General features: G+C 42.1%; 1 protein-coding gene across 1 annotated transcript; it reads left to right on the forward strand.

The window, feature by feature from the left end:
* The first annotated feature begins 1,742 nt into the window (after positions 1-1,742).
* On the forward strand, positions 1,743-24,547 carry TBPL2 (TATA-box binding protein like 2). Its single transcript, XM_066342351.1, has 7 exons — positions 1,743-1,796; positions 3,757-4,214; positions 5,913-6,000; positions 8,088-8,179; positions 12,213-12,380; positions 16,513-16,607; positions 24,471-24,547. Exons 1-7 carry the CDS (start codon positions 1,743-1,745, stop codon positions 24,545-24,547), a joined length of 1,032 nt encoding a protein of 343 aa, XP_066198448.1.
* The last annotated feature ends 78 nt before the right edge of the window (positions 24,548-24,625 follow it).

Raw genomic sequence — 24,625 nt, forward strand, 5'->3', positions numbered from 1 at the left:
ACATCCCTCATCTCTCTCTCTCTCTTTTTCTTCTTTTTTAGTGAGATAGGGAGAGAGAAGAAGGGAGAGAGACGAGAAGCACCAACTCGTAGTTGAGTCACTTTAATTGTTCATTGATTGCTTCTCATATGTGCCTTGATGGGGGCAGGGGAGGCTCAAGCTGAACTAGTGACGCCTTGCTCAAGCCAGCGACCTTGGGATCATTTTGATGATCTCACACTCAAGCTGGTGATCCCGTCCGTGCTCAAGCTGGTGAGCCTGCTTTTCAACCAGCGACCTTGAGGTTTTGAACCTGGGGCCTCAGTGTCCCAGGTTGATGCTCTATCCACTGAGCCACCACCAGTCAGGTTCTCTCTTTCTTCTTATTAAGACACTAGTCATATTGGATTAGGGCTTCAGAATATACATTTGGGGGCAGTGGGACACAATTCAGTCCACAATGGTCTAAAAACAAAACTAAGAGCTAATATTTGAGCAGCTAGGCAGTCACTCCATTAAACAATTTTTGTAGGTTATCTCATTTAACATGTTATTAAATTATATATCATTATGACCATTACATAAAATTTCAGCTTTATCAAAATGTTTACTATTCTTGATTAGTAATTCTATAAGATTTTTGTTATCTGATTCCTAGAGTGATGTGTCTCCACGAACATGTACTTTCCATGTCCATTGTGAGTACAGTTTCATTTACCAATTAAGTTTTATTGAGCTTGGTACACAGACACAAAGATGAGCAATCAAAATTTCTGCCCTTAGAGAAGAAAGGCATGTTTTACGTGTGCCCCCATGTACATTTTGACATATCTTACATTTAAGAAAAATCAACTATATTTAAAGAACCATTTTGCACTTAAGTTCTTATTGAAGCTGAGGCACTGAAAATTAAAATAAGGATATCAAGAAAGAGGAAGTTCTGGGAATATTGGGTGTTCTGGAGCTGCCGCAACTCGAACTGTGCAGCAACGTTCTTTGCTGTGTGGCTTTAGCCTCAAGTCTCTGATTGGAGAAAAACCACCTGGGATTCGAAGGTGAGAAGCACTCATAAACGTAATACATCTGACCGCGTGAGATGCCCCAATTCCACTCGCTCAAGGGATTTTTAAAAATCGCTTTAAAAAAAGAAAAAAAGAAATCCTTTATTTTCTCACCGTCCACCCCATTCACTTTTTACGCTACTAACACGGACCCCCGCTCGCTCAGGAGGTCCTGAAAGAGATCGCCCGGGGTGCCCATGCCGAGCTGCTGCTCAGCTGAGGGCAGTGCGGCGATGGCACCCTGGCAAGAGGCCTCTCTCAAGCCCCAGCCCAGCCCTCCTCTTCGTGGTGGCCCGTGGGCCCGGGCGCGCTGGGCACCCGTCCCGGGCTCATGAATTCACTGGCGCGGGGGCTGCCCCCGGCCCCACCCACAGCCGGCCCCCGCCCCGGGCGCGCTGGGCACCCCTCCCGGGCTCATGAATTCACTGGCGCGGGGGCTGCCCCCGGCCCCACCCACAGCCGGCCCCCGCCCCGGGCGCGCTGGGCACCCCTCCAGGGCTCATTATTAATTCACTGGCGCGGGGGCTGCCCCGGCCCCACCCACAGCCGGGCCCCCGCCCCGGGCGCGCCCCGCCGCGTGCAGCTGCGGGGCTAATAAATGGTTCGTGCGCCTTACGCGCCTGGTCGAACCCAACCACAGGTCGACCGGCCCGGCGCTTCCCCGCATCCGCTCTCCCCACCCCAGGAGGGGGACCTCCGCGCATGGAGGAGGAAGAGACGTACCTGGAGCTGTACCTGGACCAGTGTGCCGCCCAGGTGAGCCTGGGAGCGGCCGCAGCGTCCCAGCGTCGGGGCCGGGTCCCTCTCGGTTGCTTGAGCGCGAAGTCCTGCGCTGTAAGGGCGTTGCTTTCTTTATACCACAAATCCCGCGCGCCTCTAAGAGGTGGGCTTCACTATCTCCATCTTTCAGTGGAAAGACAGAAGCTTCGAGAGGTGAAATCATCTGCCTAAGGTTGCTAATCAGACCTCGAACCTGGCCTAGTGTGAATCCAAAATGTGAATTAGGGGGACACCTGTGGCGTCTTTCAGCTTGTGATCCTTAAGTGTCGTTTTATTTAATTTAAAAAATCTCTAGAGTCAAATATTGCAGAAGAGAGAGGACCGAGTCTTCAAAAAAAGAAAGAAAGAAAAGAAAGAGAGCAACTAATTGGGGAGTTCGGGAAGGGAGATTTTTAAATAGACAATGATAGGGCTGAAGTAGGAATAGTGATGTCCCATAGCCTTTAACATAGCAAAGGAGAGCCCACGCAGGAAAGGTTCTGGCCGATACTAATGACTTATGGTTCTGCATAAACCGTTTAACAGAAGGTTTCTTGAGCTATAAGGTCAAGGATGTAGTGAATACGCTACCAGTACATCCTCTGAGGTGTTCCCACAAGCACAGGTTCCACTGCCATAAAGCATCCCCCTTCAATATCTTGTTGCCCTGGCCTTAAATTCTGTGTGGAAGTTTAGTTTCCTCAGGTGAGAGCTTTGCTTCTTGCAGAAATGACGCAGTGGGAGGAGGGGAGACAGATATTATTGGTACGTTAGTGTAAATTGGTTTATGAGACCCTTTTTGGCCAGGACAGGAGAGACAAGGACACAATGAAGAGGAATCAGGGCCGCTGTCCCCACTTTGCTTTTCTCAGGACCAGTCTGTGGGGTGGGGAGAGATGGGGGCTAATTACACAATTTAAAAATAAATAAGGTTAAAAAAAAAATCCTATTTCAAGAGAATGGCTGCATTCTTTTAAGTTTGTTCTATGATCAGTTAGTCACCCCTGCCATCTGCTGGTCTTATAGTACCAGAGCAATTCAATAGGATCTGGTCATATATTTTATCTTAGCTGAGGTAGCTTTGTCACCGAGAAGACACAAAGAGAGGAATAGGCATTCATGACAATTCAGTTGTCAGAAATAAGATCTTCTAAGGGATGAAGTTATCCTGCAAGCTGTGTTCAAAATCTAGAATCTCTGCCTGCAACTTGGACAAAGCAGGTGGTAATATATATACCAAGGTAATCAATTTTTTCCATAAAAACTCCATAAATTTTACAAGAGCTGCTTCCCTCCGTTACACAACTCATTCCCTCAGTTGATAGTAATGGAGGTTGAGCAGCCTTCCCTGGGCTGGAAATACAATACATTGATTTTAAACTATTCTTGCTATTTAAATTTCAATAAAATTTTCATATTGCAAATCCATGTAACTAGAACCCTTTCTCCTCTCTCCTTTGACAAGAAATAACAATGAGTCCTCAGCAGAGTCTTGATTAGCACTCAAACTGTATCTTAAATTCCTTATTGTGCTTCTATTTAAAGGATGTCAAACTCTAAAGAAAATCTTTGAATCAACTAAAGTTTATAATCAATTCAAGGAGTAGAATATATCCTCTTTAAACTACACATAATTCAGAGCATGGCCACTCAATTACCTCTATTAGAATGTTGGATTTAGAGTAGCAGCTTACTACAGATCTAACTGAAGTTAGGTCAAGCATTTTATGAAAAAAAAAATGCTTTTTCTGGATGTTAAGATATTCTTTTCTGTTTCTATAGAGTGTGCTGTAACACTAATAGAACTTCAGTGATACTCTGTGCAGAGAGACAGAGCATGACTCTTGAACTGCCTCTCTTCCCGAACACATTGCCTGCTGGCCACAGTAGTAGCCCGTTGGTGTAACACGTTGTTCCTTTTGCTGTGTTTTGTCTGTCTGTTTTGGGAATGGCCTAGGATGACCTTGCCCCACCTGGGTTGCCCCTGCTCAGCCCAGTTGCACCTTATGATGTCTACATATCTAAGTCATCCAATCCAGAAGCTGTGTTTAATTCACATCTTGAAGAACTCAACGAAACAGCTGGTGGTTTCTCATTTGTGGACCTTAGCTTCCTACCAGATGAATTTATCCAAGGAAATAAAGAACAGACTGTCATTAGAAGCAAGCATGAAGTTGAAAACAACTGTAAAACTCAAAGTCAGCAAAGTAGGCTGCTATTATCCAGCCAACAAGATGTTGGCCTGGGCATAAACAGTAGCAGTTCATCAAATTCCCACTCGTGTCTGCACCCTGGCGACGCTGACTTAGTCCAGCCTTCTTCTGAGAAACCAAACTCCTTGCCTCTGACGTCTATAATTCCCATGACACCAATGACCCCTGTTTCAGAATGTTCTGGAATTGTGCCTCAACTACAGTAAGTTGTTTGTTGGGTGTGTGTGTGTGTGTGTGTGTGTGTGTGTGTGTGACAGAGACAGAGAAAAGGACAGATAGGGACAGACAGACAGGAAGGGTGAGAGGTGAGAAGCATCAATTCTTCATTGTGGCAACTTAGTTGTTCATTGATTGCTTTCTCATATGTGCCTCGACAGAGGCCACAGCAAAGCGAGTGACCCCTTGCTCAAGCAGCGACCTTAGGCTCAAGCTGGTGAGCCTTGCTCAAACCATATGAGCCCATGCTCAAGCTGGTGACCTCAGGGTTTCGAACCTGGATCCTCCACAACCCAGTCCAACCCTCTATCCACTGCGCCACTTCCTGGTCAGGTGGGGGTGGGGGGGTGGGGGGGTTGTTTTTATTTATTTATTTTGTTAGGTGAGCGAAGGGAAGATAGGAAGAATCCTGCATGTGCCCCGACCAGGATCCATCCAGCAACCCCATGTGGGGCCAATGTTCGAGTACCCAGCTAATTTTAGCACCTGAGGCTGATGTGCTCAGATCAACCAAGCTATTCTCAGCACTCAAGGATATGCTCAAACCAATCAAGCCACTGGCTGTGGGAGGGGAAGAGGGAGAAAAGAGGGAGAGAAGGGGAGAGGAGCAGATAGTTGTTTCTCCTGTGTGCCCTGACTGGGAATTGAACCCAGGATGTCCATATGCTGGGCTGATGCTCTATCCACTGAGACACCGGTCAGGGCCTTGTTGGAGGTTAAATGGGTGATACTTCTAGGTACACATTTTCTGGGGGCTTTTCTGTATTTTTTCTGAAGTGAGAAGCAGGGAGGCAGAGAGACAGACTCCTGCATGCGCCCAACCAGGATTCACCTGGCATGCCCACTAGGGGGGGATGCTCTGCTCATCTGGGCCACTACTCCGTTGCAACCAGAGCCATTCTAGCACCTGAAGCGGAGGCCATAGAGCCATCCTCAGCGCTCAGGGCCAACTTTGCTCCAATGGAGCCTTGGCTGCAGGAGGAGAAGAGAGAGAGAGAAAGGAGAGGGGGGAGGGGGAAGGAGATGGGTGCTTCTGTGTGCCCTGGCCAGGAATCAAACCCGGGACCTCCACACGCCGGGCTGACGCTCTACCTCTGAGCCAACTGGCCAGGGCTTAGGTACACATTTTATATTCCTGAATGTGATGACAATTTTAGGATAATAGTGTAGGAAAATTAATTTGATTTTATTATTCTTTGTTTTATCAGTTCTTAATAGATTGTGGCTTTAGCCAATATAGTTTTCTGTAAAATGAAGGACTTATTCATGGTTTCTTAAGAAGGGGTTAAGAGTATATACATTCTTGAAAGATTTTATTTATACTAAGGCACTGCAGTTGCTAAAAACTGTGGTTGGCATTGGTTAAACACAAAGAACATAAAGATGTAAAATTGAACTCAACTTGAGAATTGACTTGCAATTATGCTTTCTGCATCGAGGCATAGTTTTGAAAGAGATTTAGAACTTAATTTTAGTCAACTAGTCATAAAATTTTAGGAAAAGCTATTTTAGTACTTCACTTTGGAATTTCACATTTTATTGGAGACCATGTTACTATGTATTTCACATTCAGCATAATTTTCCCTCTAAAAAGTCACTAGTGTATACAACCTATAAAATGAGGAAGCTAGTTCTAATTGTTTTTATATCCGATATAATTTTCTAAGTTGACTTATTTCTTTAGGAATATAGTTTCCACTGCAAATCTGGCCTGTAAATTGGATCTGAAGAAAATAGCTTTGCATGCAAAAAATGCAGAGTATAATCCAAAGGTAAGACTTCTCAGTATTCAACAATTAGCTTCTATTTAGATCTACTTTCCTTCAGATGATCAAGATGATTTATTCCTTTGTTTTTATTTTTGGGGAAAAAAATGCATTGGGGGGTAAAAAGCTTTTGGCAGCTCAAAAGGTCAATTGCCTCATTCTCTGGGGTTTTTTTTAAAGTTATAATTTATAGAGTATTCTGTACAAAAGCATTCTTTACAAAGGGACTCTGCTACTATCCTAGAAGTTCATTCTCTGTTTTGAAATTCTAAAAACTAAGCTCATCCTCTGTGCTAAATAAAGCAGTAATTGAGTAGATCCTAAAAAGTTAAGACGTTTCCCTTTTCATTCAAAAAGTTTTTTCAGTATGACTATTTTCAGCCTATGGGGTGCTTTCTTAAAATGCTACCATATTTCTGGAAATAATTTTTCCTAAATGTTGTCCCACCTAGCCAGCACTTGGATATTTTTCCAGTTTCAGTTTCTCCTTCTTTGAGAAAGCTAAATTGTTTAAAGTATCAAGTTCAAGCTTCTACTTAGTAATGTGAGATTCAAGGATTTCTCCCACCTCAAAATTTAATAAAATCTATTCTTTCTTGCGTCCTGCTAAGGCCAGGCATCCCATTTTCAATGGCCTATTTACCTAGAAAATGGATTGGTTAACTCAATCAACATTTAAAGGTTTGGCAGGCTCTGTACTTAGGAGTACAAAGATAAGACCTGGTCCCCACTGGGAAAAGGTTCCTTGTCTTGGGTGGTGGAGGATTTGTGGAGTTAGATGAAAATGACCATGTTAGTAGGAACCCAGAGGACCTTGCCAGCGTCAACTCTTTATAGATTGTTTTAGCTGTTGTGGTAGGGTCATTGCTGACATCTGAATCCAAATATTACCTGAATGTTACCCAACACAATGTAGCTTTCTTTTTAATATTCCACAGTAGATTCTTATGGTTGCTGCAATGATTGCACTATGGAGCGATTAGCATTTTAAGCATTTTTTTTGCCCTACGATCCTCAGCTCTCCCCTTATTGCAGGGCATAAGATCTGTCCAAACTTGCACTTGACAGCCAAAGACACTGTCTTGACATTTAAGCTACCATAAGAATGTAACAAAGTGAGTACCAGGTGAGAATGCTACCTTTTTAGTAAACACCTGGAAATCATTAATAGGACTTGATCAATTTTGTGCACTATAGGCTAACAGCAAATCTGAAATTGCCAGCCCACCTTAGTCATGTACGGTAGCTCTGACCCATAGAACTTGAAGTCTTATATAGCACCCAAGCCAGTTTTCTTCCCAACTTATTGGGGCGGGGGAAAGAGAAAGGGAAGGGAGTTTCTGTGTAGGATCCTAGAAAGAGGAGGTCATCTGTATGGTGGGCTGGTGGTTCTCAGCCCTCCCCTGCGTTGGCACCACCTGGAAGGCTTGCCTGTGCATCAGGTCTGTGGACCACACTTTGAGAACTACTATGGCAGGCAAGATTTTGAGACAAGTCAACTTTTTGTCATTCTTCTTCAGCATGCCTCTCAATATATATATATTCTGTTCTATGCTTCAGCTGCTTTTTAGTACATTCTAAGTCTGGCAAGCCTATAATATTTCTTTTATTTTTTTTTTCAAATATCCTTTGAAAGAAAAGGGAAGTATTTCAAAGTAAAAAGCACAGAGTCAGATTAGCAGTGGTTTTAAATCTCGCCTTTAGCATTGCCTGTGTAATGTTGGAGGTTAAATGACCACTTAGTTTCCCTGTGCACTAAGTGCGGATAATAATGGACGTACCTGAGTCCTGTTATGAGGATACATGAGAGAAGACCTGTAAAGCTCTTAGAAGAAGGACTGAAATATATCAGGCACTCAAATTTTAGCTTTACTGTTGTTATTCTCACCTGTTTTTTTCTAAATACATTTTAGAATCATGACCCTTTTTGTTATTTAATCTTAATGTGGACAGAATAGCCCCAGACATTGGTTAGTTTTCCCATTCAAGCTGTTTATTCAAGACTATTTCCATGTCCAGCTCCACTTTTCAACTAGAATACTGTAGTGTTAACTCTAGCAGAGGCTAATTGTCCTTTTGGCTTCTGTGTTTAGAGGTTTGCTGCTGTTATCATGAGGATCCGAGAGCCCAGGACAACAGCCCTTATATTTAGCTCTGGGAAAATGGTCTGCACAGGAGCCAAAAGGTACGAGGAACAATCCCCCCCCCCCACACACACACACCACCAGACACAGAATTCCGTATATACAAGAGGAAGAGTAGCAACAAAGTTCAAAAACACATGGAGAAGCAAAATACTTGGCTGAAGAGTTAAGTTTGTGAAATGCCAAATTCTGGGTTAAAACCATTCAGCCCAATACTGACTTATATCCCACTGTACAGTCCCTCTGTTAAACTGAGGGGGCTTCACTAGGCTGTTAAACTTGTTTTTAAGATGCATTATAAAAAAGCAGCAGCTACGATGATAAAGACTGGTATGCACGGGGGTGGGGGGATGTAGTTCTTGTGTATCTCTCATGTTGGACAAATGGATAGAACTTTTTAAAGGAGGGAAACCGAACGTTTCTTGACCATTAGCTGAACATTAGCTCAGGAGGCATCTCTTAAAAGGCTTGGCTTTCCGGGATCTCGGTTTTCCGGGATCTCCTGCAGATGAAGCCTGGTACTGTGCTGATGAAGAGCCTTTCCCATGAAACTGGAGTGGGGAGCTGCTCTTCCTCCCGAGTATTAAAGATGAGTAGCAAATTGTCCTCCTGAAAGGCTCATTATACATACTGAGTGTTCATTTTCTCCAATGGACACTGGGTGTTAATACACCGTTTTATATTTGCCAAATTGATTGGCAAAAAACGATGCTGCTTTAATTACATTTCTTTACTAGTGACCCTTAATTTTTCATAAGTATATAAACTGCCTGTGTCTTTTGCTCAATATTCTACAAAGATATCTAAGTATTTCCACTATTTTATACCATGAATATTTTTCTCAGATTCAAGTTAATGGTGTTTTAAAATGTGGGGCTTTTTTTTTTTTTTTTTTTTTACACAATTAAAATTTTTTGTGTGTGTAGTCAATCTATCCGATTTTTTTCTTTACAGTTTCAAAGTTTAGCTTCACGCTTAGGAAGGTGTTCTCCACACACAGTATATAAATATTGACCTCCATATACTTTTCTGGCCTTTTTCAGGTCCTGCTCTGTACTGAGGAAGGGAAGTTGATGTTTTGATTTCTTTAGAGCTTTCTCTAGATAACGGAAATGTTCTATATCTATTCTGTCCAATATGGTAGCCCCTCATTACATGTGCGTATCGAGCACTTAAAATATAGTTAATAGAGGAACTGAATTTTTAAATTGAATTTTAAATAGAGTCATGTGTAGCCAGTGCTGACCATCGTGGGCAGAGCATGTCTAGAAATTTAATTTCAATGTAATATAATTTTTTTCAAATGGCCAGTCAGTACCTGATAGATTTATTGAAGAGTCCAGTCTAATTCTATTTCTCCCCTACCACTTGTTTATACAAGTTAAGATTTTTTTACATATGTTGAAGTTTCTACATTTTTTCTTCTGTTGATCTGTGTATCTTTTAGAAATTTCCATTGTTAGGTCATCACTGGACAATTCTGCAGGATATCTGCAAAGATGTTCATTTCAGCATTGTATAAAATGGGAGAAACAAATTAAGCATGTTGTAATAGATGTTTGACTAGATCACAAAATAAAATTGTATTTAGCCATTAAAATACATGCACCTACACTGATTTGGAAGGATGGTCACATCATGTTAAGCTTGGAGAGAGAAGAGCAGGCAATTGAATTGTAGGTTTATTATCCAACTTCCACTTTAAAATATGCTCATGTTGGCCCTGGCCAGTTGGCTCAGTGGTAGAGTGTCAGCCTGGCATGTGGATGTCCCGAGTTTGATTCCTGGCCAGGGCGCACAGGAGAAGCGCCCATGTGCTTCTCCACTCTTCCAATTCTCCTTTCTCTCTCTCTCTCTCTCTTCCCCTCCTGCAGCCAAGGCTCCATTGGAGCAAAGTGGACCTGGGTGCTGAGGATGGCTCCATGGCCTCCGCCACTAGAATGGCTCTGGTTGCAACAGAGCAACTCCCCAGATGGGCAGAGCATCACCCCCTAGTGGGCATGCCAGGTGGATCCTGGTCAGGTGCATGTGGGAGTCTGTCTCTCTGGCTCCTGCTTCTCACTTCAGAAAAATACAAATATATATATGCATATACCTATATATATATGTGCTCATGTTACACACACATTCATGAGTATCTTTCCCTATCTAAATTTATTTGGTTCCTAATTTCTTGATAATAAAAGCTTAGATAGTGAGTTAATAAGAGATAGTATTACCCAAATCTGTCTGGTTCTTGTGTTTTGGATAGAATTGTGAAATATCAGAACTATCTCCACAAATTTACCAAACCTATTCTCTTTAGGTGTAATAACCACAGTTAGCATAGTGAGCGATACCTGTTTACACGAGAAAAGTGCAGAAGGGTCAGATTTATCAGTGGTTTTTACCACTGGTGGTGACATTTCAAGGTTCTTAATCTGTTTTCTAACATTTGTACAATAACATGTACTAAATAGTCTGTTAGTTTTTTGAGTGGAAATTTCTGTGATATTCATAACTAATATCCCCAAGAAACTACAGGGCTTGGCAAACTGTCGAAATTTGACCTTATAAACATATGGGAAATGTAATGGGTCAATTAGGTGAAATGTAATTTTTCAAAATGGAGACATTTTGTTTCATTTCTAACTTAAGGACATGTCTTTGCTAGTGAGGCAAAGTATGTGAAGTAATTAATACAATTAAGGAGGGGGCAGCGTTGTGAAGGATCCAGACAGGAAGGAGAGTTGGACAGTTCCTTTGGTCCAGCAAACACATTCAATCTGGCTTCTCTTTCAAGTGCTTCTGATTTTCAGCTGAAAGATGGAACAGACCCCATAAAAGAGGAGGAGTTCACATGATTCACCCACCAGGTGCTGCCTCTGTTTGGCAACCCCTGCTGCTCAGTTTTGTTCTGGCAGTGACCACAGGGAAGTGCCTAATGCATACTAAAGCCTCAAGTCTCAGGATTTCATATGCTCAGACATAGATTTAAGAGTAAGACAAACACTTTGAACAGAGCCATAAACTTGGATGAATTTCCTTCTTTCTCATATTGGATATGAGTTGAATGACAATTATGTGAGAAAGCCTGAGCAAGTTTTGAATTATTTTCATGTTTTTCTTAAGATGTAATTTGCCCCCTAAAGACCCAAGTCCTGACATCATGCATCCTGGCTGTGCCATTCAATGGCACATATCTTCCTCATTTTAATATATATCTTTTGTGAGCATGTGCTTTTATTTTTGTTGCTGTTGTTCCCATCTAAACAACACACGTTAGAGCAGAAGGATGGTTCTAAAACTTTGGTGAGCACTACAGTCACTGGAGGGTTTACTGAAACATGGGTTGCTGGGCCCACCCCCAGAGTGTCTGCATGTCTGAGGTGGGACCTGGGATTCTGCATTTCTAACAAGTTCTCAGGTGGTGCTGCTGCTGCTGGTCTGAGGACATACTTTGAGAACCAGTGGAAAATTTAATTTTATCTAAAAGCACTTAAAACAAGTAAAATAAAAAACACTTGTATGTGATAGGTGACAAATTAAGACAATCGGGATTGATTATTTATTTATTCATTTATTTGTTTGTGAGGAGGGGAAGATTAGTGAGACAGACTCCCACATGTGCCCCAAGCAGGATCCACCTGGCAACCCCGGTCTGAGGCCGATGCTCAGGCCAAGTGAGGATCTTTAGCTTCTGAGGCTGACACTTGGACCAACTGAGCCACTGGCTGCAGGAGGGGAAGAAGGGAAGGGGGAGAGAAGCAGCTGGTTGCTTCTCCTCTGTGCCCAGACCAGGAATCAAACCCAGGACATTCATATGCAGAGCCGATGCTCCATCCACAGAACCAACCAGCCAGGGCAAAAATCTGTTTATGATTCAGCTCAGCAACTGGATGTTGTATCATACCTCTTACTAGGTGCAAGGGATAAGAGTCGAGGACGTAAGTCTACTGGTTCACAGTCTTCACTGAAAGGTAAACATGGTACAAACTGTAGAAATACAGTCAGAGGAGTGTGAATACAACTCAAGTCATATGGAAGATGTGATGATTAGCCATCTTTAAACACATTTGTCCCCCTGCCCCCCAGTGAAGAGCAGTCTCGACTTGCAGCGAGAAAGTATGCTCGTGTGGTGCAGAAGCTTGGCTTCCCTGCCCGATTCCTCGATTTTAAAATTCAGAACATGGTTGGAAGCTGTGATGTCAGATTTCCCATCAGGCTGGAAGGTTTGGTGCTAACCCATCAGCAGTTCAGTAGGTATGATTGTTATATAACTTAATGTTGAGTTTACCAGCATATTAAGTTGTATTATGGGCTGTTTTGTACAATACATCTTTTAGAGGGAATATAATATATTTTTGGTAAAGGCACAATATATGAACAGTTTTTAACAGAAGGTAAAATTGCTTTGTTTTTTTCTATTTAAAAATCTAGTTCATTCTGAGATTTAGCTTTTACAATATTCTCCAGGCAATGTTTATTTTCCCCTTGGCTATATATTTTTTTCCTCTGCCTAAATTTTTTTCAACATAAGTTTTCTGAGTGCCCATTGAGGCAGGGAAGCCCCCTCGCCTCAATGCAAGACATATGGCCTCTTTAGGTATCTTTTCCTTTTTTCAATCTTGTAATAATTTGTAGAGTCATAGTAAAACCTTCATTTTAAAGAGTTTCTCAATACACGAGTCATCTTATTTTCTAGATTCTCAACGATGGGCGGCTTTCTCTGAACCAACTTTCTTGAACATAGGAAAGATCTCTGCCTGAATTCTAGTTAGACTTAGCATTTCCCTTTCTGGCTAGTTAGGGCTCTAAAATGATGTATGCAATTTGAGCAGGGGTAGTCAACCTTTTTATACCTACCGCCCACTTTTGTATCTCTGTTAGTAGTAAAATTTTCTTTTTTTTTTCTTTTTTTTCTTTTTTTTATTTTTCTGAAACTGGAAATGGGGAGAGACAGTCAGACAGACTCCTGCATGCGCCCTATCGGGATCCATCCTGCACGCCCACCAGGGGGCGACGCTCTGCCCACCAGGGGACGATGCTCTGCCCCTCCAGGGGGTCGCTCTGTTGCGACCAGAGCCACTCTAGCGCCTGGGACAGAGGCCAAGGAGCCATCCCCAGCGCCCGGGCCATCTTTGCTCCAATGGAGCCTCGGCTGTGGAAGGGGAAGAGAGAGACAGAGAGGAAGGAGAGGGGGACGGGTGGAGAAGCAGATAGGCACTCCTCCTGTGTGCCCTGGCCGGGAATCGAACCCGGGACTTCTGCACGCTAGGCCGACGCTCTACCACTGAGCCAACCGGCCAGGGCCAGTAGTAAAATTTTCTAACCGCCCACCGGTTCCACAGTAATGGTGATTTATAAAGTAGGGAAGTAACTTTACTTTATAAAATTTATAAAGCAGAGTTACAGCAAGTTAAAGCATATAATAATAACTACTTACCAAGTACTTTATATCAGATTTTTGCTAAGTTTGGCAGAATAAATCTTTATAAAACAACTTACTATAGTTAAATCTATCTTTTTATTTATACTTTGGTTGCTCTGCTACTGCCCACTAGTGAAAGCTGGAACGCCCACTAGTGGGCGGCAGGGACCAGGTTGACTACCACTGCTCTAGAGTTGCATCTTATCTTTTTCACCAACATTGCAGATCAGATTTGAACCTAGAGTAGGAGTACCCCTTGTCACTACTGTACTATCTTCTGAAAGATAAAAGTACCAGTAGGGCAAGAGACTTCATCAGATGCACTGTTGTTAGCCACTGGAGTGGGCCTATCACTGTTCTATCTTCCTTCTGAGCCAGTTTTGTGATCTCATCCATTCTTCAATTTTAATTTGGTAAGGAAGTTCACTTTGCTTTCCCACAGCTGTCTCGTTCTTGCCTCTCCCTAATGCTCTGCCTCCATCCTTACGTTATGGATTACAACCCAGTGAGTGTATTCATGACACTTGGGCACTCTTGTTTCGCAGCTTTTACCTTTAAAATGAGGCCTCTTTTTAATTGCCTGTCGCCCTGTGGGGGACCATGGCACACATCAGTTCTAATTATCAGCTCAGGTTTGCCTCATATTAAAACCTCCAGTTCATTTGATCTCCCAGGTTCTACAAATTTCTATTTATCAGCATTTGATTATACAAATATCTTCCTTGTTACTGGAACCTTCTTCATCAGTCTTCCTGTGCTATAATTGTTTTCTGTTTTCCCTAAGCATTTTTCTCCCTTCTCTTTGATTTTAAAGTCAAAGTATCCTGATAATATTTCTTCTTTTAAATAAATATTTCTTAAATGAGTAAAATCTGGGTGGCTACTATGAAGCAGATGCTACTGTGATGGTGACAATCAATACAGCAATGGTTCATTCTCTAAAAGGGAAGACACACAAACCAAAGACAATGATGAAATTTGTTAACTATGGAGGATGAAGCCCCCTCAAGTGCTCTGCACCATCAAACAGGATAGCGTCATCAGTGAGGTGTGGAGGTTGAGGAAGGCTTCTTTTTGCTTTTTGTCAAGAAAAGAAGTCTTAAGGGAAGTAACATTTTAACTGAGATTTGAACACTAAGTTGAATTTGGGTTGGCCAAGAGGTTGGCAAACCTCTTTTCCTTTTTTTCTACTTCAACCTTCTTTTGAAATTGAGGCAGAGAATAAATAAAATGAAGTCTTGAATCAGAAGATTATTGTGTTGGCATCTTAAAACCACGGTTCTAAAAGCCAAACGCAGTTCACCGTCACATACTTTTGTTTTCCTTTTCTCTCTCACAGTCCTAGGATTCAGCTAGAAAATCAAATGGAAACATCCCTTTTGTGCCCCAACCCTCACTTTTCTGCCTCAAACCTCGTAGTTCCCATAGGTTTTTCAAGGCTCCAGCTGATCTCATTGCCTCCTGAGCATCGGGAAGCAGTCAGTGGTAGAAGTCTTGACAGGCTTTCTGCAGTAAGGTAAAGTGATGCTATGGACCACCCATACCAACTCCCTATACCTCGGATGGGTAGTCACTGTGATGTCTTTCTGGTGCCACTCAGAGGTTTCACATGTGCTCTCATATAGTCTTTGCAGAACAGAATGGAGTTTTTCATGTCATCTGGATTCACTTCTTAATTCAGTGCAACAATTCCTGTGTATTCTAGTGTTCCATTACTCAGACATCTTTTCTCATATCTGTTCTCCATTAGTCACTGTTTTGAGGATAGTTTTATCAGCTTCTTCCTCATGACATCTTTCTTGTAGGCTCCTCAAGCTTTTTCAGTTCTCTCTCCTCTTCTTTACACTGGAGTGTGAAAAAGCAGTTCTTATCCCTATTATCCTCTGCTCCATGGAGCAGCTAGCTGACTATTTCATAGTAAATAAGAGGAAGTTACTATGTATAGAAACAAATTATATATTTTTAAAACTTGAGATAGTTTAGGTTTTTTTCTTTATCTGTTCAAAGACAAGTAACAGTGGTTTAGAAAATTTTTTGTTCTACTAAAAATGATAACTTTATCAGTTTATAAATGCATATAAAATATGCTCATTATTGGGGAACTTGGAAAATTTAGAAAATGTTTATGTATTTTTTAAACTATTCATTTTTTAATTTTAATTTTAATTTTTGTGTGAGACAGAGACAGAAAGGGAGAGAGATGAGAAGAATCAACTTATAGTTGTGTCACTTTAGTTGTTCATTGATTGCTTCCTCATATGCGCCTTGACTGAAGGGTTCCATCTGAGCCAGTGACCCCTTGCTCAAGCCAGCAACCTTTGTGCATCAAGCCAGTGACCTTTGGGCTCAAGCCAGCAACCATGGGGTCTTGAACCTGGGTCCTCAGCATCCCAGGTCAATACTCTAACAACTGCACCACCACCTGGTCAGGCAAACCATTCTTTTTAAAAAAATTTATTTATTTACAGAGGGAGGAAGGGAGAGAGAAATTCCGATTTGTTCTACTTATTTATACATTCATTGGTTGATTCCTATATGTGCCCTGATGAGGAACTGAACCTGCAACCTTTGGCTTATTGGGACAATGCTCTAACCAACTGACTTACCAAGCCAAAGCTTATGTAATTTTATTGACAGACTTTTTTGGAAAGATGGTGAACATTTAACCAACAAGATCTTAATACATTAAATCTGATGCTTTAAATTACCTTAATTTCTAATGGCTTGGGATGACTTGCACCTGAAAAAAATATGAGAACCCAAAATGAATTCTGTTCTTGACTGGCACAAGAAGCCACCTAGGACACTCAAGGCTACTTTGAACAAAATGGCCAAAAGGTTTTTGACAAAACAGCCTTTTTAAAACTGCTTTCATATGCACCTTTAATGTATAGTAGGTCTCAAATATTATGGGAAAGTAGTTGGATAGTGCTATTTTTAACTTTTCCTCTTATATCCTAACAGTTATGAACCTGAACTGTTTCCTGGCCTTGTTTATAGAATGGTAAAACCACGAATTGTGCTGCTCATCTTCGTATCTGGAAAAGTTGTGTTGACAGGTAAGTACTCAAATTATTTTCTGAGTTTTGTAAAACTCAGCTCTGTACATGCTTTGCTTTTCCTTTTAAATTGCTTTGTTCATCAATATAACACAATTTCCCTTATTATAGAATACCTTAAAAAAAAAGGTAGAAAGGAATATAACCTCACCCATCAGTCCCAATACCCAACACACAGTAACTGTCTCATGTTTGTGTGTCATCATGACACATTCACTCACCTCTACATCTGCCTTTTTATTAACCATTGTGACGTATGTCACGCAACTCCTTGTTACAAACTCTTGATGAAGGCTTTTAATGGCTGCACAATTTTCTCCCAGAGGGAGTTTCCCATTGTCGGGTATTTAAATGTTCCTTGTTCGCTGCTTATAAATGGCACAAACATTTGGCTATTTTTATTTGTAAAGAATTAGTTTATTATTGTGGATGCTCATAAATTGAACTTCTATCTAAGGATGTGACCATTTTTAAGGTCCTTAGTACAAATTACCAAATTAGTTTTGAAGGGACATACAATACAGTTCTCCTATGTCATATGTTCCTACCAGCAGTGTATCTCATCTTCTTAAAACCCTCAGCAACATTCAAAAACAGAACAGCATAAAAGAAAACTTTCTTTCTACCAGTGGAATTTGTCTCACTGCTTTAATCTCACTGGTAATAATCAGAAATAGAAGTTATCACTTTTACTATATCAGTAAAGATCATTTTCTCTTTTTTTAAATAGTGAGTACATAGCTTATTCCTTTTGTACACTTAGTTTTTATTAGTTCTCTCCCCTTAAGGATTTGTATGAATTTACCATAATATTAAAAATAATTATTCTTTGTTATATTTGCAACTTTTTCCAGTTGACTTATTTTTACATAAGGGGTTTTAAAATTTCTTGAATAGTTGAGACTCCCTTTTCCATACCATTCCACTGAAGTTTGCTATTTTTGACTGAATTTTTACACATTTTACTCTTCTCTGACAAAATGAATGCCAAGTTTATATGGCATGGGCCAAAATGATCTCCACACTCCATCCTTGAATAGCTAGCCAGCCATCTGAACACTACATATTCTTCTGTTCTTATTAATGTGTGATGACTCCTTTTGCCCTTTATTTTCAAACATGGATCTGTTCCCCGGTCCTGCCTTGGCTCCAGAATTATACTATGATAACCCTACTGCATTGGGGCTGTTGTGCTATAAGCGTGCTTTACCTCCAGGGGGCTCTATATCTGATAGGGCCGTTTTCTCTCATGGCTTCTCTTTTTATGTATCTTACCTCCTCTTGAATATTCTTCCATATAAACTTCAGAATTTTATAGTCATGCTCCATCTAAAAAAAATGAGATGTTTGCATTTCCTGAATTATTTTGAGAAAAACTGATAACAGCTATCGCTCAGCATTCAGCAACATGGAATGTATGCGCTTAAGTCTTCTTTTCTAATTCTCAGTGGTTTTGTAGTGTGCTCTTCTTTAAGAAATGATGAATGGGTCTTCAGATTGGAGAAAGCCTGTTTGGAATTCAAGAACTTTTTGAATATAGCAAAGCTACAATTCCTCAGATGCCACCAACTTAGACTCTGAAATAATTAAGATCTCCTAGTGACTGAAAAATTTTACCTTGTATGTCCTAATGGAAGGGAGAAAGCCTGCCAAGTAAACTGAATAGTATAGATATTGGAGGTCAATATATGCCCTACTTAAGGAAGTAAGCTTTTTAAGACCTTTGGAAGAATACTTTCATATATGTGCTATGTGTTGTTGTGAATCAGGTTTTTTGTTGTTTTTTGAGTGAGCGAGAGAGAGAGAAAGGAGAGAGATGAGGAGCATCAACTCATACTTGCAGCCTTTTAGCTGTTCATTGATAGCTTCTCATATCTGCCTTGACTGGGGCAGGAGGCTCCAGCTGAGAAAGTGACCTTGGGCTTCAAGCCAACGACCTTTGGGCTCAAGCCAGCGACATGGGACCATGTCTATGAGCCTGTGCTCAAGTTGGCAACCTCAGGGTTTAGAACCTGGGAACCTCATCATTCCAGTTCAACACTCTATCCACTGTGCCACCACCAGTCAGGCTGAATTAGTCTTATTAAAAGAGAAAATTGTCGCCTGACCAGGCGGTGGCGCAGTGGATAGAGCGTTGAACTGGGATGTGGAGGACCCAGGTTTGAGACCCCGAGGTCGCCAGCTTGAGCACGGGCTCATCTGGTTTGAGCAAAGCGTACCAGCTTGAGCCCAAGGTCGCTGGCTTGAGCAAGGGGTCACTCAGTTTGCTGTAGCCCCCCGGTCAAGGCACATATGAGAAATCAATCAATGAACAACTAAGGATCCGCAACAAAGAATTGATGTTTCTCATCTCCCTCCCTTCCTGTCTATCTGTCTCTCTCAATGACTCTCTCTGTCTTTGCCAAAAAAAAAAAAAAAGAGAGAGAGAGAAAACTGTCAAGTACAGGGGGCCCTCAGGTATGGCAGTTCGACATATGACATTTCAAGTTTACAATGCTCACTCCCACAAAAACTTTAAAAAATTGAGACATGAGTGTTTTTGGCTTATGCCATTTGCACTATACTTACTACAGACTACGTGGGCAAACTAGTTTGGTCTCATGTGGCAGAAGAATACACAGTAACGTGGCATATAAGTGAGGGAGTTGGCGTCCCCAGTACACTTACCTACACTGTTTTGGACTGTTAAAAGCACAAGTGTTCCATTTGTGTTAAGCTAGGGTGTGTTTTGACTTACACCAAAATTCAAGTTACGTCACTGTCATAGGAACGGAACTGTGTTGTAACCCAAGGACCCCCTGTATAGGCTAAATTGCTATTATAGGCACACAAAAGCAAGTCTCTTTAAATAGCCTCAATTCAGACCAGTTTTACTACTTGCCTCAATTAAAGGAAAAAGAATTTTCATGTACCTATCTGCTAAGTTACAAAGTCACAAAAGCAAAGGATTGTCAACACGCAATACTGACAACCATCTAATGTACTTGTCTTAAAATCTGTTAATGTGGGCCCTGGCCGGTTGGCTCAGTGGTAGAGCGTCAGCCTGGCGTGAGGAAGTCCCGGGTTTGATTCCCGGCCAGGGCACACAGGAGAAGCGCCCATCTGCTTCTCCACCCCTCCCCCTCTCCTTCCTCTCTGTCTCTCTCTTCCCCTCACGCAGCCAAGGCTCCATTGGAGCGAGGATGGCCCAGGTGCTGAGGATGGCTCTATGGCCTCTGCCTCAGGCGCTAGGATGGCTCTGATTGTGGCAGAGCGACGCCCCAAGATGGGCAGAGCATCACCCCCTGGTGGGCATGCTGGGTGGATCCCGGTCGGGCGCATGCAGGAGTCTGTCTGACTGCCTCCCCATTTCCAGCTTCGGAAAAAACAAAAAATTGTTAATGTGCCTGACCAGGCAGTGGCACAATGGATAGAGCGTCGAACTGGGATGCGGAGGACCCAGGTTCGAGATCCCGAGGTTGCCGGCTTGAGCGTGGGCTCATCTGGTTTGAGTGAGGCTCACCGGCTTGAGCCCAAGGTCGCTGGCTTGAGCAAGGGGTTACTTGGTCTGCTGTAGCCCCTGGTCAAGGCACATATGAGAAATTAATCAATGAACAACTAAGGAACTGCAACGAAGAATTGATGTTTCTCATCTCTCTCCTTTCCTGTCTGTCTGTCCCTCTCTCTGTCTCTCCCCCCCCCCCCACACACACACAAAAAATCTGTTAATGCATCAGCACATAAAATAGGCAAAGCTAAATTTCTTCATTCTTGCAAGACATAGATCATCACTTTTGTGGTGAGAGGAATGAGATATATTAATTGAAGTCCAAGTTTCTGCTTATATTATGAAATAAAAGCCAATCAATGTCTTACAGTATAGCTAGGATCTGCTGGAATAATATACAATGAATAGCAAGTATGTCAACTTTGATTCGTAAGATCAGACATAATAGAATAAACCTATGTTAGGCACTCATGTGTGAGGCACTGTGCTAAGGGCATTTATGTGGGTTTTATTTAACTCTCTGAGGTACTTAATATCTGTTTCCTTGCCTGTAAAGCAGGGGCAATGGAGAGGTTAAGTAACCTTAACAATAAAAACAGCTGTATGTGCTACAGTCTGGGTGGGAACTTAAGCAGTCTGCTCTAGACCCATCATCATATCCTTGCCCTGTCCCCCCACGGAGGATGTCCCTACTCCTCCTTGTCAGCTGAGAAGGGATAAATATTCTCATAGGGTGAGAAGCAGCAGGTGTGGTGGCCAAGGGTTGGACTGTGCAGGTCAGTTGTCCAGCTTGAATCCAGGCTTAACCATTTATTGACTATATGACCTTGGGTGAGTTTAAGTTATTCACCTTGGTTTCCACATATGTAAAATGAAGGTGGCCATAGAAGGTACCTGGTAAGTGTTGTGAGAAAAAAAAAATGACAGTGCCTGGCGTAGGTCAGCATAGTATAAACATTTGCTATTATTTTCTCAGTGAAAGCCCACTCTCCTTGCTTTTTCCCTGGCACTGAAAAAGACTGGAATTTTACTGTGATGCCTTGCTCTGATGATAGGAATATGAAGGCTAAAAAGGCTCTAGTAAAATGCTTCACGTTTACTTATTTCCCTCCAGCAGAAAGGACTAAGAAGCTGGGTCTTTGTTACTGAGGGTCACTCTCAATCAGCTAGATGTCAGTGGTAGGTCAGAAAGCAGTATAAAAATGGCAAGACTGATTTGATTTGTGAGTGGGCCAGAAAGAGAACAGAATATCTCTGTTAATTGTTACTGGTAATCTCCCACAAAGATACTGTAAAATGCATATCTTTAGTAGGAGTTTAATGCTGTTTTTCTCAATTTGTAAGATTTTCACTTGTGTGTATATGTGTGTGTGTATACATATACATATATATATATATGATATCACTTGGGAAAATAGGATGTGTAGTTATGACTTGGTATAAAAATAGAATTAGAAAGTCCAATTAGTATTGGAAATTGATATTTGGGCTGGCTAAGGGGTAGGGATAGGCTTACAAGCCTTACCGAAAGATGACAACTATTTAATAACTTTAAATGCCTACCAGGTACACATATTGTTTTAGCTGCTGAGGATATAACAGCGAATATAACACACTTCCTGTCTGGCAGGAATCCAGACCTGGTGAAGGAGACAGGCATAAACAAATTACGTGATCCTGGCTCGTAGAGAACCAAATGATGAGCCACATGTACTCGGACCAGCCACCCAACATCCCTAACCCGAAGTATGTTCTTCATTTTGTAAAATGTTAAGGTTCACAAAGGACTTCTTACCCACCTTCCCTCACTTAGGCCTTTACAATAACCCTAAGAAGAAAGCTATTGTCCTTATTTTATAGGTAAGGAAACTGAAACTCAGAAAGGAGACAATTTGCTTGTGATTTCAGAGCTTGGTAGTGGTATACCTGGCTTTTGAGTTCATGTCATTTGATCTCAAAGCCAGTTTTTTCTCCAGTGCACCAGCCAAGAATTCCCACCTCAGTCCTTTCAAAGTGGTGGTCACTATAACCTTAAGGAAAGTACTAGCAGTTTTGCTTAAAAGGTAAAGATCTAATTGGAGTCTGGTGCTACAAATTGGGATGTTTGATTATTGATTATTAAAAGGAGTATGGGGCCAATTTAGAGTCCCTTAAAGTTTTTTTTTTTTTTGCTATTTATGTATTTTAATGTATTTTCAAATTAGAGTTGACAAACTATATTATATTATATAGTTTCAGGTATACAACATAGTCATTAGACAGTTTTGTCTCCCTATTAGTATACCTTATGAAGTGATCACCATAAGAAGCCACCTGGCACCATACATACTTATTACAATATTATTGATGATATTCCCCATGCTGACTGTTTTTATAACCGGAAATTTGTACTTCTTCATCCTTTTCACATTTTTCACTCATCCCCCAAACCCCTCCCTGGCAACCATCAGTTTGTTTCCGTTTTATTTCGTTCTTTAGACTCCACATATAAGTGAAAGCATATTGTATTTGTCTTTGTCTAACTTATTTCACTTAACATAAAACCCCCTAGGTCCATCTATATTGTCTCAAATGGCAAGATTTCATTCTTTCTTATGACTAGTAATATTCCATGGTATATATGTATCATTTTGACAGACACCTAGGTTGCTTCTGTATCTTTGCTATTGTAAATAATGCTGCAATGGGCATTAGGTTGTAGTTATCTTTGTGAACTAGTGTTTTATTTTTTTTTTCATTTATTTTTTATTTTTTATTTTTTTTCATTTTTTCTGAAGCTGGAAACGGGGAGAGACAGTCAGACAGACTCCCGCATGCGCCCGACTGGGATCCACCCGGCACGCCCCCACCAGGGGGCGATGCTCTGCCCATCCTGGGCGTCGCCATGTTGCGACCAGAGCCACTCTAGCGCCTGAGGCAGAGGCCACAGAGCCATCCCCAGTGCCCGGGCCATTTTTGCTCCAATGGAGCCTTGGCTGCGGGAGGGGAAGAGAGAGACAGAGAGGAAAGCGTGGCGGAGGGGTGGAGAAGCAAATGGGCGCTTCTCCTGTGTGCCCTGGCCGGGAATCGAACCCGGGTCCTCCACATGCTAGGCCGACGCTCTACCGCTAAGCCAACCGGCCAGGGCTGAACTAGTGTTTTAGATTCCTTCAAATACCCAGAAATGGGTTTGCTGGGTTGGTACAGTACTTCCTTCTAATAGCCCCTTCCCATACACTGACATTTAAAACTTTAGCTCCAGTTTTGTCTCCCTGTTAGTCATCATTAGGGAATCAAAATGTTAACGAGGGATGAGAGGATCAAAAAAGTCCCTCTTGCTGGTAGCTAAATGCCTACAGGTGCTGATGAAGGTCATGTTGTAGGGCAGGGGTCACCAAACTCCCCCTGAGGCCATTTATCCTCCCCTGCTGCACTTCCGGAAGGGGCACCTCTTTCACTGGTGGTCAGTGAGAGGAACATAGTTCCCATTGAAATACTGGTCAGTTTGTTGATTTAAATTTACTTGTTCTTTATTTTAAATATTGTATTTGTTCTCTCTCTCTTTTTTTTTACTTTTAAAATAAGATATGTGCAGTGTGCATAGGGATTTGTTCATAGTTTTTTTTTAAAGTCTGGCCCTCCAACGGTCTGAGGGACAGTGAACTGGCCCCCCTGTGTAAAAAGTTTGGGGACCCCTGTTGTAGGGTTATATCCATGGCACACTTAGAGATAACATTCCATATTTTATACTGAGCCCTGTGTGGCTAAAGATGCTCTGATACAGCCAAGGAGTGGAAGTTCTAGAGAACTCTGCTCTAGGGTGTGCTTGTTTACTGTGGAAATGTGGGTGTAGGCCCTGGCCGGTTGGCTCAGCGGTAGAGCGTCGGCCTGGCATGCGGGGGACCCGGGTTCGATTCCCAGCCAGGGCACACAGGAGAAGCGCCCATTTGCTTCTCCACCCCCCCCCCCTTCCTCTCTGTCTCTCTCTTCCCCTCCCGCAGCCGAGGCTCCATTGGAGCAGGGATGGCCCGAGCGCTGGGGATGGCTCTTTGGCCTCTGCCCCAGGCGCTAGAGTGGCTCTGGTCGCGGCAGAGCGACACCCTGGAGGGGCAGAGCATCGCCCCCTGGTGGGCAGAGCGTCACCCCTGGTGGGCGTGTCAGGTGGATCCTGGTCGGGCACATGCGAGAGTCTGTCTGACTGTCTCTCCCTGTTTCCAGCTTCAGAAAAAAAAAAAAAAAATGTGGGTGTAATCACCAAATTGTCTTTACCAGGAATAACTATCACTTCTCAGCTATACCTAAAGAGATGTCATCATATTAAAAGTAACTGGAGATGACAATGAAATTTTGGAATTGTTCTTATACTAAAGATTATATAAACTTGGATTTCTTTACAGGTGCCAAAGAACGTTCTGAGATCAATGAAGCATTTGAAAACATCTATCCTATTCTAAAGGGTTTTAAAAAAGCCTAAGTAAAAATCATTCAACATGTCACAGTATACTGGTTCGAGTATGTGCATAAACTCAGCACAGAAACAGCTGGATTTTTC

The sequence above is a fragment of the Saccopteryx leptura genome, chromosome 6, assembly GCF_036850995.1.
Source record: "Saccopteryx leptura isolate mSacLep1 chromosome 6, mSacLep1_pri_phased_curated, whole genome shotgun sequence".
NCBI classification, from domain to species: Eukaryota; Metazoa; Chordata; class Mammalia; order Chiroptera; family Emballonuridae; genus Saccopteryx; species Saccopteryx leptura.